General features: G+C 42.7%; 1 protein-coding gene across 1 annotated transcript; it reads left to right on the plus strand.

The window, feature by feature from the left end:
- Positions 1 to 3,105: 3,105 nt before the first annotated feature.
- On the plus strand, positions 3,106 to 12,800 carry atic (5-aminoimidazole-4-carboxamide ribonucleotide formyltransferase/IMP cyclohydrolase). The gene is made up of 15 exons (XM_049005895.1): positions 3,106 to 3,233; positions 3,920 to 4,046; positions 4,408 to 4,551; positions 5,704 to 5,792; positions 6,015 to 6,166; positions 8,326 to 8,482; positions 9,077 to 9,202; positions 9,434 to 9,541; positions 9,838 to 9,923; positions 10,242 to 10,331; positions 10,648 to 10,773; positions 10,966 to 11,058; positions 11,174 to 11,356; positions 11,474 to 11,629; positions 12,530 to 12,800. Exons 1-15 carry the CDS (start codon positions 3,215 to 3,217, stop codon positions 12,647 to 12,649), a joined length of 1,776 nt encoding a protein of 591 aa, XP_048861852.1. The 5' UTR covers positions 3,106 to 3,214; the 3' UTR covers positions 12,650 to 12,800.
- Positions 12,801 to 13,548: the final 748 nt, after the last annotated feature.

Raw genomic sequence — 13,548 nt, forward strand, 5'->3', positions numbered from 1 at the left:
GAAAAGCTTCTACCAAATAAGCTAATGTAAAGGATATTATTCATTCATTCATTCATTTTATATTTAAGTGGAGCTTTGGGATGACGTATATCATGCGCCACTTTACTAAAACAACATGCTTCGAACTTTTTTTTAGTATAAATAAAAATAAATACAGAAGATAGAAAAAAAAATGACACAACATTTATGTCCTTTGTGTCACGCTCCAGTAATTTATCTGTTATTCAGAATATATAACGATGCTTTATGTCGATTTCTGTATTCTGCAATGCGGATGAAAGAATACTCGTCCATTTCGATGACTTTGATAGATTTTTGTCTTTCATTACACAAATGACAATAAAAGAACCGAAAAATAGAGTAAAAATAGAGATAAAAATCATACATAACTAGCAGCATCAACTATGCAAATAATACTGCATGTAATATTACATGTACTAACCCAATTGTTGCTAATATTAGGCTACTCTAACAGAACTGTACGTCATACGAATTTCTATACATTCAGCAAATTTTGTGATAAAACGTTACTTTTTACAGGCTGCTGATTCAACAAAACGCTTTATTACTTAAGATTCTTTAAGGCAATGCTGCTGTAATTAGCTTATATCCATGTGTGTTTGTACGTGTGTGTGCGGGCATCTTAGAAACACGGAGATGTCTATTACCGTTGTTGTATATTAAAGTCACCCTATGCTGTCAATATAACCTGCAGTACTCTTCCACTTGAAAATGGTTACCAGAAAGCCTCATTTCGGAGTTAAATAAATAAATGTGTGTATTTCATTTGTTGGAATATAAATCAGCAACAATAACTTAAGCAGCGCGACCCTGTAAAATATTTACACCCTGTAGTTTAATCAATCAGCGAAATGTCAGGCTCATTACGGAAATATGAACAGATTGTGTGATCTTTTAAAGTAATCACCCTTATTGGTTTAGATTTCCTCCTGCCTTGTCGTGTCACTTAAGTTAATGGGATGGTAAAGGAAAGAGCGAATGGCCCATAAATTCACATCTGTCCAACTTTAACCGCTGGCCATCGGAATGAAAAAAGTATTTGAAAAATCCCGTACTGTTTTATTAACTGTTAAACCTATGTTTGAAAGCGCGTATATATACGTTTATATAGTTGGCTACAGCCTGCTCGGTTTATCATGCATCATCATGCTGTCTGTTAATCTGTACTGTGAACGCATGATTTAAACAGGCGAGAATATTACAAAAAAAATCATATTTTTGTTAGTATGATAAGGATCACCAAGAAAAGTACCAACAGGCAATGCCACGGGATAGTCCACACAATTAGGGCATTTATGCCTAAATTTATTTAGCAGATGCATTAATCCAGAGCGATGTACAAGTCAGAAATCAGGTCCAGCCAGTCACTGGAGCAACTGGGGCTTAATATGAGGGCTAAATTATTGAAACCTTTGCACATATACCTGCCAAATGTGTAGAGCACTTCAGAGGTATAGCATTAGTGGAGAGGGTCTGTGTGTGTTTCAGGTTTCAGTGGCATGGACCTACAGATTCGGCAGGTGTATATATGCAAGTGTTTCAGTCAGGGGTGTCATTAGAGATTTTGGCATATCTGATTGGGCCCTCAACCCTGACCAATCATATTATGTTACAAATTGCTGAAGCCCCCTGTGACTCAGTGACCCTTGGAACCGTGCCTCTGGTTTCAGTAATTTCACTAAAAACGTCTCTTATAAACAAGTGACTCTCCGAACATGGGCACAGCATTCCAGCCCACAGAACAACACACTGTTCTCCAAAATTAAAAATACAAAAGTCAAACAGTAAACTGTTTATTTTGTCCACTTGGCTGGCTTTACTGAAAACAGACCGGAAACCTGATTTGTGCGCAGAGTTTGTATGCTTCTCTGGATTTCCTCTCAGCCCAAAACAGGAGTTTCAGTGAACAGATGTCCATCATTTGCCTACAGTGTGAGTTTTCTGCCTGTGATGGGCTGTTCCCAGTATTGTGCTTGTGTGTCATTGGATGGGCTGCAGACTAATTAATGCAATATTCTGTATAAGTGGTTAAGGAAGATGGATGGGTGACAGTTCGAAATATGAATGTTTTTTTTTGATATATGGAGAATATTCCCTATCACACTGAGGTCTTCACTTCCTGCCTGATTTTCCATACTAAATACCATTTACTAATCATTTGTCCTGATTTTTATAATGTCCATAGTTTTACTATGAGGCTACTAATAACTGCTTACAGTATGTACCTAGTCCATTTACAGCTTTGTTTTCCTACCTGGATCTGTTCTCAGTATAATTAATCACTGGACGCCCTCTATTGGCAGCACACAGTGAGTACGGTATAGTGACTACCGAGCCGCAGTATGTTTAGTTTAACTTTAGAATATAACTTGTAGAGGGCTCATTGTCATGTAAACCACACCTCTGTTACTTTTGCCGATTTCAAAAAACAGTTTGTATATTGTGAATTTTTGCGTTAATTGCCCATCCCATCTGCAAAGTATCCTACAAAATCCAGCTCCGCTTCGTGGTTTGCAGGAAATTCAATTTTTGTCTTAAAGGGAAATACGTAGGGTAGTATTCAGCCGTATCTGACCATTTTGATATAAGAAATGTTAACTGTGTGTTCGAACTATAACCTCTTTAGACATAGCGTAATATAGGAACAATTGTGTCCACAGTTGAACAAAGGTTTTTTTCTTTTGTCATTTGAATTTCAATTTCAGATCAGCATAGTAAATACATTTACTTATCCAAGACTGAACTATAGCATGTACTGTTTACAGTTTGTAACGTTTTGGCGTGTGCTTTCGCAGTCATTTAAGTTACTCAAAAACAGAAACAGGTGGATATCGGTTCTTATTCACCAAAAGCTGACCAGTGCAATCACTATTTCCACGTTGTAAAATAGAGATTTATAAAATTGATCTAGTTGCTTTAGTTAGCTTTAATCTAGTTTTACTTGATACGCAATTAGAAAATGCTCCAAAATAAAAAAGAGAAAATTCTCTAAACATTCAGCGATGCCAAGCATAATTTCGCGGATTTTCTCTGTCGTAATGACGCGAAGGGGCGGGGTTAGTGGCATCACGTGGTTCCCATCATGCCTTTTCTTATAAATCTCGCACACACGTGGTCCCCCGCTATCTGGTTGAACTGAAAACTTAGCTTTCTGGGTGCAAACTTTTTCATTGTTGCAGTGCCTGTTAATGCCATGGCATCCGCTGAAATTGGTAAATTTTCTTTGTTGTTGATTTTGTGGGTATACTTAACAAAGCATTACTTAGATATGCGTCAGTAAGACCTCCTTGTGAAGCAGAAAATGAAAATTAGCTCTACATATATTTGCGAACATTTGCTTGGAAATTGTCTAGCTAAGTTATATGTCAATGTTTCGCTTTTAAGTGACCTACTCACTTTTGGAAGTAAAACTTTCGTTTTGTTGAATGTACTTTATTTCGTGCTAACATTGAGCGTTAAGGGAATATCTTAGTAAAACTGATAATCTGGCAAACGTTTTGTTTTTGGATGTACCGTGAGTGTCGGGCCTGGATTTGGGGGAGTTTCGGTAATCATTATTTGGTTTGAATCTGAGCATTGGGCATTTTCCCAGCGAGTATCTGGGAAAAGAACCTTAAACGAAATGTGATTGTAATGTCTTTCATATTTTGCCAGACATCTAATGTCTTCGTATAGTACGTTCCTTTTATTTCTATTTTCTTATTGCTTAATGTTTGCTTATCGTAACGTACTCGTTTCCTAATGGGTAGTATCAGTTGCTGATTATGGTAGCGCTTTGTTATGTTGTGGGCTTCCAATATTTCATTACATTTCACAGCTATCGTTGTCTGTTTTTGAGTTCCACCACTTATCTTTGTTATTGGACTTAATGGGAGTTTTCTCACGTTCTGTTCCTCAGCACTTCTGAGTGTGTCCGATAAGTCCGGCCTTGTAGACTTTGCCAAGCGCCTGGTGTCATTTGGACTGTCCCTTGTGGCATCAGGTGGCACTGCAAAAACTCTCCGTGATGCCGGACTGGTGGTCAGGTACATTCTGCCTTGTCTGGGTCTGTTACTTATGTCAGTAGTAGGTGCAGTGTCTGTGAAAGCAGACATCCAACCTTCAACCACTCTGCTAACTTTCATTGCGGATCAGTAACTCAGGTACTGTTACAGGATCAGTGGAAACATCTCACTTGGACCAAAGGTTATATTGCACAAAGCAGGGTATTGTCCTGTTTAAAGTGCTTTAGGAATTTTCCAGCATTGTATGTATTGAAGGTAATGCAGACAATATCCAGCATGTGAGGGATTATTCTTGTGAAATAGGGATTAGTGCATTCTCAGACGGACATGCCTGGTACCCCATATTGCTATGGACATGCTTAATGCGATGCCTTTTTTCCAGGGATGTGTCAGAGCTCACTGGCTTTCCAGAGATGCTGGGGGGGAGAGTGAAGACCCTGCACCCTGCCGTCCATGGGGGCATCTTGGCCCGTAACACCCCTTCTGATAAAGATGATATGGAGAAGCTTGGCTTCAGTCTAGTGAGGTAAGGGTCACGTCTACGTCTGTCTCACTTTCGTTTGGGATCATCTTCAGTTCCTTCAGCTAACTGGAATGTCATGTGACCATATCCAGGAATGCTTGTAGTTATTAGTGATGTAGTCAGCAACAAGATTAGACCTGCAACGTCTTCTACTTCCAGGCAATCAGATTTTAGGGTAATTGACGCAATGCTGCTGCCACTTTTGTTCAGGGAACATCACATGCCTTAATGGCCGATTGGGATCAGGCGAGTGGTTGTCGTGATTTTGACCTGGGCTGTGCATGTGCATCCACATTAAATGTGGATACTGTCACTACCCCATTCCAGTGTAGATGGTGTATACAGAGCCTGCTCACTGTGGACTGAAACATTAAGATGGGCTATAGATATTCTGGCGCGAAATTAGCAGGGATGTAGTGCAGCGACAAACCCACATTTAATACCAAAAGGGTGCAAGGAGGCTACATATAGTATAAACAAGTAAATGATGTGAGAACAGACTTAGACAACACAGATAAAATACCCTGAAAAGACAGAATATGGTAATCTAGAGAAATAAATCTTTAAATGTAAGTATGATCAATTGGCTGTAGTATTTGTGTAGTTAATGAACAGAGAGCATCAGACATTCATTGCAGGAGACGGGATATTTCTGATGTGTTACGGCTGTGGATGGAGAGTCGGCATGTCCGGCGGAGGCCTTGTGGCAGCAGGCAGGAACGATCCCCAGTAGCGTGTTTTTATTACGGTGGTGGAATGAGCCAGTGGTTAAATGAGCTTGTTGATAGGACCCCCTGCAGCAGACGGGCAGAACTCTTCATAATATTGTCCAATTTTGCCAGCATCCCTCCAGTGGATTCAGGGTCAGTCCTGTGATTGAGCCGTCCGTCCTGATGAGCTTGTTCAGGCATCTGGCATCGCCGGAGCTGATGCTGCTGCCTTTCCAGCAGGTCACAGCGTTAAAAACAAAAAATGCACCCACCACTGCGGACTGCTGAAACCATCACTGCAGCTCGCTGCACGCATTGAGTCCTCAGAAAATAGCCTCTGCTCTGTGCCTTTCTTGCACAGCAGCAGAACAACAATTTAAATAATTTCTGTGATTTTTAGTTTTGCATTGTTTACACAGTCAGCGATCCTGCCGTGTTTCGTCAGGGTGGTGGTGTGTAACCTGTACCCCTTCGTAAAGACGGTCTCCTCTCCTGATGTGACTGTGGCTGATGCTGTGGAGCAGATTGACATTGGTGAGTCTCCTGTCCTTATCCGGGCACCCAGAGATGCCTGCCTGCGTTTGACTGTCCCAGTCCAGACCTGGTGTCCTGTAGTTCTCACACCACTGGCATTCTTAACGCATGCTATCTTTACTTCTCTCAGTTGTCAAATATATTATTAAAGTCATTAAGCTGCACGTACATTAATGTTAGCCTGAAGGAACGGGAGTTTTGATTTGGTTTCTGGTTGCTCAGGTGGGGTGACATTGCTGCGGGCAGCAGCTAAGAACCATGCTTGTGTGACCGTCGTGTGTGATCCTGCTGACTATCAGCTGGTTGCCACTGAAATGGAGAAATCAGATATCCGGGGCACCTCTCTGGACACCCGCAAAACCCTCGCTCTAAAGGTAACAGTCTGGGCTGTCCTGCGCCGTTAAACCTGCCTACATACGATGAGTACATCGGTCCCCTGAAAGCGCGATCTTCTGAGTAACAATGACAATGGTTATGCACAAAAAGTACTTGAGCTTGAATGTAACCATGACAATGTTGCGTTTCCCTCAAAAATCTATCATTGAAAATTAGCAACAACCCGTAAGAGCTTTACAGAGGAGACTCTGGCTTTACTGAAGAAGGTAGCCAAGTGTCTGCTACATAAACATTTAACACTCTTCTTCTTTGTTTTGCTTTATAGGGTAAATTTCAAAATTTGTGTTTTTTTTTTTTTTTTTTTTTGAGGCCCTTTTGTAACCTTTTACCTTTATTGCTTTTCTGCAATTATTTCTTTTAGTATGAACTTGTGCCACCTGTTAAGTGTAAACAATACTAGGCCTGTCACGATAACAAATTTTGCTGGGCGATTAATTGTCCCAGGAATTATTGCGATAAACAATAATATTGCTGTTGTGAGACCATTTTCAAGTGATGTAATAATAATGGCGTATTATTCAACGATCAAACTTTAATTTCTGAAAAAATGCAGTTGAATAAAAACCAAACACAACCAAAAACAAGAAATAAAATGGACTATGAAGTCTCTGTAAACAAAATCGCCCTTAAATATTAAGCATTAGGCTCAGACAGGGAAAACGGGCAAAACTGCCAGTTAGGACCTTTGTAAACAAAAATGCTAACTAACAACAAAACACTCCATATGAATAATAGCATACAAGCCGTGTGCAAATCCGTAGCTACTTTAGTCTGGAAAATTCCGAGCGAGAAATATAATTTATTGCATATAATCATATTCATATAATTTATTGCCACATTTTACTTTACTGCTTACAGTGAACACGTCTGCCTGGGTCGAAAATTGATAATAATAATCGGATGATCACCATAACCAATTTTTTTTTCTTCGTGTCTCAGTCTAATGCCAACCACAATGTCATCCTTCACAGACCGGAAATGAGCACGCCGCACTTCCATGAACGCGGAAGCTGACATGTAAAGAGCTCACTGGCACGAGAGCTCAAGCCTCATTACTAGTGATGTCTCTTTCAGGCGACTTCTTTTTTTTTTTTTTTTTTTTTCTTTTTCTTTTAGTGAACGATGGGAGCCGGCTCCTTTTCAAGAGCCGGTTTATTAATGTTTATGGAATTGTCCGGGTTTTTGAGCTGCCTAAAGATTAAGGACGACAGTGACCGGAACACATTGTCTTCCGAAAAGCCCGCTCACGAGACGGCGTCTTATTTTTAACAAGCTCAAATCGGGTCACGCTAATCAGCATCAGGTTAAACGAAGAGAGGGGCGTGTTTTTTAAAAAGCTGTTTAGGACCCGAAAGAGCTGGCTCTTCTTGGTGAGCTGAGCCAAATGAGCCGATATTCCCATTTGACAGAGAGAGACACGAGGAAAACAAGCATGCAAATGAAAGTTATCGCAGCCGGAAAAATTATCAACCTCATTTTAATTATCGTGAAATTAATTGATTTATCGTTTATTGCGACAGGCCTAAACAATACAGTGTACTTTATCCCCACACAATCAGACTTTGGATTTGAGTGAACTGTTAACAACCTGATTCTTTAATAAAAGCCAGCGTGATACCCTTGTGATGTAATGTCAAAGATTTGCTGTTTGTGATCAGAGGAACAATGGAAAAAATAATCCGTTATTGATTGTGGATGTGCCCGAGTCCGTCTGCTGTAGGAATGGACTGGCTGTGCAAGGTCCACTCTGTATGTTATCAGCGTTAAGTGTGGTTACTTCATAAGGTTTCTGGGTCAGCTGTACTTCCCTCCGTTCCTGGGCTGTATGTAGCTTCAGATTGTCTACAGCATCAAGTGGTGAAGCAAAAATGAAAATTGCCTCGTGGAAGGTTCTTGAGAGGTTTGCAAGAGCTTAATGAACCAATTGGTTGTGGGGAGAAACCATTCTAGAAAACCCATATTGCATTGGGTGTATGATTCTTGCCCAGTTCTGAGGTCTCAAGGCTATAAGAGTCCGTGAGGAGATGTTTGATGCTTCAGGCAGTGTCATTGTCCTGTTGATGCATCTCCTCTTGGTCAGACATGCTTTGCGGTGGTTGTTCATTCGTGTCTGAGATCTTCATTCCTCTACTTGCAGGCCTTCACTCACACTGCCCAGTATGATGAGGCTATCTCCGACTATTTCCGCAAAGAGTACAGCAGTGGCGTTTCCCATCTTCCCCTGCGCTATGGCATGAACCCTCACCAGGCCCCTGCCCAGCTGTATACCCTGCGCCCAGCTCTTCCCCTCAAAGGTATCTCTCATCTGCCCATTTAGCTGGAGACGTTCTACTATCACCTGCAGAATAATGCCTCGAACTTGGGGAATCTTGTCTTTTTAGTCCGAAGTTGAGGCCAACTGACTGATCGGCCATAAAAAATATAAGAAAACGGACGATTTTTAAGCAGTTTGACAATTGTCTTCGGCCCACTAATAAGACTACAGGACCGATAGTGACCGATTGGCACGCTGCCACACGGAGCGCTCACTGTGTCAGTGTTGTAGTGTCTATCAGCACTTGCAATAGTGAACCTGCGCAACATCCCCCCCCCCCTCTAGTCCTAAGCCCCTTAAATAATTATCCTCTTTCTTCACAGCAGATATTCTCAGTGCTGGTCTGGTGATCTGGTGCATGAGCATGTTTCCCAACTTTTCCTACCTGTCCATTTAGGGCAGGACAACCAAGTGTGTCAATTAGACAATTAATTGGAGTATCTGAGTGCTTATTTGGAATGCAGTATTCCCTATTAACATAACTGGTCGTCATATTGTCCAATTTTGCACAAATTGTGTTTATTATACCTCACAATGTCCCTATGCCATCACTACAATGGTCTTTTGTCACCAGTGGTAAATGGCTCGCCGGGATTCATCAACCTGTGTGACGCCCTGAATGCCTGGCAGCTGGTGCGGGAACTGAAGCGAGCGCTGGGGGTCCCCGCTGCTGCCTCCTTTAAGCATGTGAGCCCGGCAGGTGGGTCTGCGCACGAGCTGGGAGACGGAGAAGGGGTCTGCCTTGCCCAGTAAACGCTTGGGTTTTTTTATGGAAACATCAGTGTTGGTAAGCTGGCGATTTTCACTGATACATGTAATGCAGAAATCTCATCAGAATTGCACTGTTTTATGGGGGATTTAGAAGGTTAATATTCCGAATGAGGTTAACATGAAGGTCCAGGACGCTCTGCTTATTCCTCATGTGCCCTAGGTGCTGCCATTGGTGTCCCACTTACTGAGGAGGCGGCTGTGGTCTGCATGGTAAAGGACCTTCTCCAGGAGCTCACCCCGCTAGCGACCGCTTACGCCAGAGCCAGAGGTGACCTCTCCCTCCAACCTGAGACCCCCGTGCTGCCCAACATCGCATCCAAAATCATCCGTGTGAAATGGATGCAATCCTGGAATAAATACAATCCTTAGGCTTGTATGACTGACACTTGCATGATTTGAAGGAATCTAAGCTAGAAAATTGTCGTCTGTCTCTGTCTGTCTCTGTCTGTCTCTGTCTGTCTCTGTCTGTCTCTGTCTGTCTCTGTCTGTCTCTGTGTCTGTCTCTGTGTCTGTCTCTGTGTCTGTCTCTGTGTCTGTCTCTGTGTCTGATTTTTCTTCCGTCAGGGTCTGACCGAATGTCCTCGTTTGGGGATTTCATCGCTCTGTCTGACATCTGTGATGTTCCAACAGCTAAGATTATCTCTAGAGAGGCAAGTCCCATCTTACTAGAGTGAGGGGTATTGGCTTGGCTGTTCATGTCTAACCGTCAATAATGTTAATCGACTTAAACTCAGAACTGGGGGAATTTACAAAAGGCTAATGTAATTGGGAAAATTGACAGTATTCAGCAATTATATTGATGTCTTAACTTTTAGTAGTAAAAACAGGAGCATAATTCTGTTTATGCTTTCCAAGAAGTGTTAGCTTTTAGTAATAATAATCCATTTATTATTTTAAAGAATTTCCAGCAAATGTAAAAGTTAAAATAGTGTTGAAATGAATCGCTGAGATTCTGTAGAACACTGCAGGTTTCCGATGGGATAATCGCCCCCGGCTACGAAGAAGCAGCGCTGAAAATCCTCGCTAAGAAAAAAAATGGCAACTACTGTGTGCTGCAGGTGAGGGGCTGAAGTGACTGGGGCGTTTGGACGCGTCCACAGATAATCAGCTTGTGCTTCACCAGTCTCAGGGGCTCCAGTGTTAGGGTCATATTCTCACTTGGCTGAATTCAACAAATCACGGTCAAACCAAATTTCACTGAATGTTTGTCTGCAGAGGAATTACTTTTGCCATGCTAGCTGCATTTATGGGCGGGGCTCTGTTGTGAAGGGCGGGGCTCTGTTGTGAAGGGCGGGGCTCTGTTGTGAAGGGCGGCTGAATTAATTCCGAGAAGACCCCAGCGCAGTCCTCCCCCAATAACCGTGGCTTTTTCAGATGGACCCAGAGTACGAGCCCGACGAGAGTGAAGTGCGCGTGCTCTTTGGCCTGCACCTCAAGCAGAAGAGGAATGGGGCGTCGATTGACGCCAGCCTCTTCAACAATGTCGTCTCCAAGGGCGCGGTGGGTGGAAAGCACGCTCGCCATTTTAGGAGCAGAATAGTTTCATAGTGCTCTTCAGTTATTTTCAATGAAAGTTTTTCCTTTTAATTGAAATCAGACTGTCGGTGCCCTTTCCTCCATAGTAATAAAGGTGCAAAGCATTCTTGATAAACGATGTAGGTCAAACAGTTAAGAAAATGTCCTTTATTTCAGCTGTCAGAGTCGGCCCTGAGGGACCTGACAGTGGCAACTGTAGCAGTGAAGTACACCCAGTCAAATTCTGTATGCTATGCTAAAGACGGCCAGGTAACCTTGAGACGACACACAGTAAAAACAAGAGCTTGGAAGTATGGCGTGGCTGAATATTGTAGTTACTGACACTGATAATGGGACGACCCGCTCTCCTTTTTCTTTTGGTAAGGTCATTGGCATTGGGGCAGGGCAACAGTCACGCATCCACTGCACTCGATTGGCTGGAGACAAAGCCAATAACTGGTGGCTTAGGCATCACCCTAGAGTGCTGTCTATGAAGTTCAAGAGTGGAGTGAAGCGGGCTGAGATGGCCAATGCCATTGACCAGTATGTGAGTGGGACCATTGGAGAGGTAAGACCCTACCCTAAGTCGGGAGACTTTTCACATCTAAATACTTATCTGAGTTTGGACAGATGTTTGTGCCTGAACTCTGTGACCGTTTTGATTTTCGGTGTGTTGCTGCACCAGGGCCCAGACTTGGCTTTGTGGAAGAGCCTTTTTGAGGAGGTACCAGAGCCACTTTCCGATACTGAACGCAAGACCTGGATCAGCACCCTGCAAGCCGTGGCCCTCAGCTCTGATGCTTTCTTCCCTTTCCGAGACAACGTGGACCGTGCCAGACAGGTACGGCTCGGCCTTCTCTCAGCCTTTTTCCTTAGTTAACCCGACGGCAGCGTCGTCTGCGATGCCGCGTATCTTTCTTGTGTGTTTCAGTTCATAACTTGCTGAAATCTTATTGTAAAAACATGAACAAAACGCTGACTAAATCCGTAATCTGTCTCTTTTCAAAACGTCAATTGTCTGAAGTATTAAAGTTTTTTAAATTAGGTTAAATTGGCAAAAAAGTAAACCATGTCACCTTTGTTTTACCAGCATCGGGGGCGTGTAGTGCCACCCTCACCTTGAAGATCGCTATTCGCATTCTAAATAGCCGCACTTCCGCATATTCAAATCGCATTCTCATGGTAATTAGATGAACAACACAAACGGTGAAACGCGATGCAGGTGCATCGCCATCAGCGCCATGAAAAGGGGGGGGGGATGTGGCCAGGTGTGAATGGCTCATGCATACACATGGGAGCTCCTACATATTCAATGGCAGGAGCCCAGAAATAGTGACATGAGTTTTTGGTTTTTCTTATTTATCCAACTGAATGTCACACCATTTAGTCATCTTCATGTAGCCAAGACTTTTGTGATCAGATATCTGGGATCAAAACAGACTGCCACCATTGCTTACTATGTACTTTTATAATGTTTCTGCAAGTGTTCCAAACTGCATTTTGCAATGTCTATACTTTATTACTCAAATTGCAAACTTCACATAAATCTGACATATTTACAAACTACACTAAGATTAAGACGAGTTTAATGCCGAAACAAATGTATTAGAAATAAACTTAATTCAAATTATGATATTGAATGAAATGTGTTCCCTACCCCTCGGCCCCAGTGGGTTCGGTACTTAACGGGGAAGCAGCACTGCACTGTAAATGCACTGTAAATTCCTTCCTTCCTATCTAGAGTGGAGTGGAATACATTGCAGCGCCCTCTGGCTCCACTGCTGACCAGGTGGTCATTGATGCCTGCAAAGAGTTGGGCATCACCCTGGTTCATACCAACTTGCGCCTCTTCCACCACTGAAGGCTTGCAAAGCGCTTATTACACCCCGGCCCCCCTTCTTTGGTCACACATGGTACATTCCTCTGTATTCCATTGCTTCTCTATGCAAGGCTTCCATGTTCAGCATCTTCATGGTTGTTTAAAGGTCAAAAATAAAGTGACATTTTGTGGATATCGGCCCCCCTTTTGTTTGTCGGTTCTGACAGTCTTGACATTTGCATTTGTCTTGCTATTGGGTGTGGAGTTTGTCCTCTAGCCACGGTTCCATTTCACCTCATATTTACAGTAATCCTGATCTTTATGGAAGGTGGTGCCTTCTGAAACTTGAGAAATTTAGGGCTGCTTCATTCTTCTGCATATGTGCTAGTGGGCGTTTCTGCTCGAACGTTTATGACACGTTTCACATCATCGTGCCCCTCGACGGATGAATGCCTGCTATGCTGCGAATTTGTGTCCGTGCGGCAGTGCACGCGTAGCTCTGGACACACTGCGCATGATTGATTCACTAACGTGCCCTTTAAATACCAATGTGGGTGCTTGTCACGAGCACTGGGTTCATTTGCAAACCCTACAGACTATTTACAAGGTAATAAAACTGTTACATACATGTCAGTGTGTGTGCAGACTGGTCTCACATTTCACGCCAGCTAGCTGACCAAAGCTGGCTACCCTGTGAGCTGGCTCTTAATTTGTAAAACAAACGGGCACAAACCTCACTGCCGTGGTACACATACAGGGGATATCACAGTTTATAATATCTTTAAGAAAAATATCAATTCAACACGTTGTGCACTTGTGCAAAGTACGTGGCCTGACTGGAGAAGTATGAACATTTCTGTGTAGGCGCACAGAGTGGCTACATGAGTGCAGCACTTCTGCACAGAAGTATGAACCAGCCTTTACTGTGCTGACAGACTTTT

Source organism: Brienomyrus brachyistius, chromosome 1 (genome assembly GCF_023856365.1).
Source record: "Brienomyrus brachyistius isolate T26 chromosome 1, BBRACH_0.4, whole genome shotgun sequence".
NCBI lineage: Eukaryota > Metazoa > Chordata > Actinopteri > Osteoglossiformes > Mormyridae > Brienomyrus > Brienomyrus brachyistius.

Excerpts from the sequence above, each read along its gene's own strand:
- atic (XM_049005895.1), top strand. Across the intron at positions 9,203-9,433 it reads TAAGCATGTGAGCCCGGCAG|GTGCTGCCATTGGTGTCCCA; the intron begins GTGGGTCTGCGC and ends CATGTGCCCTAG. Across the intron at positions 9,924-10,241 it reads CTAAGATTATCTCTAGAGAG|GTTTCCGATGGGATAATCGC; the intron begins GCAAGTCCCATC and ends AGAACACTGCAG.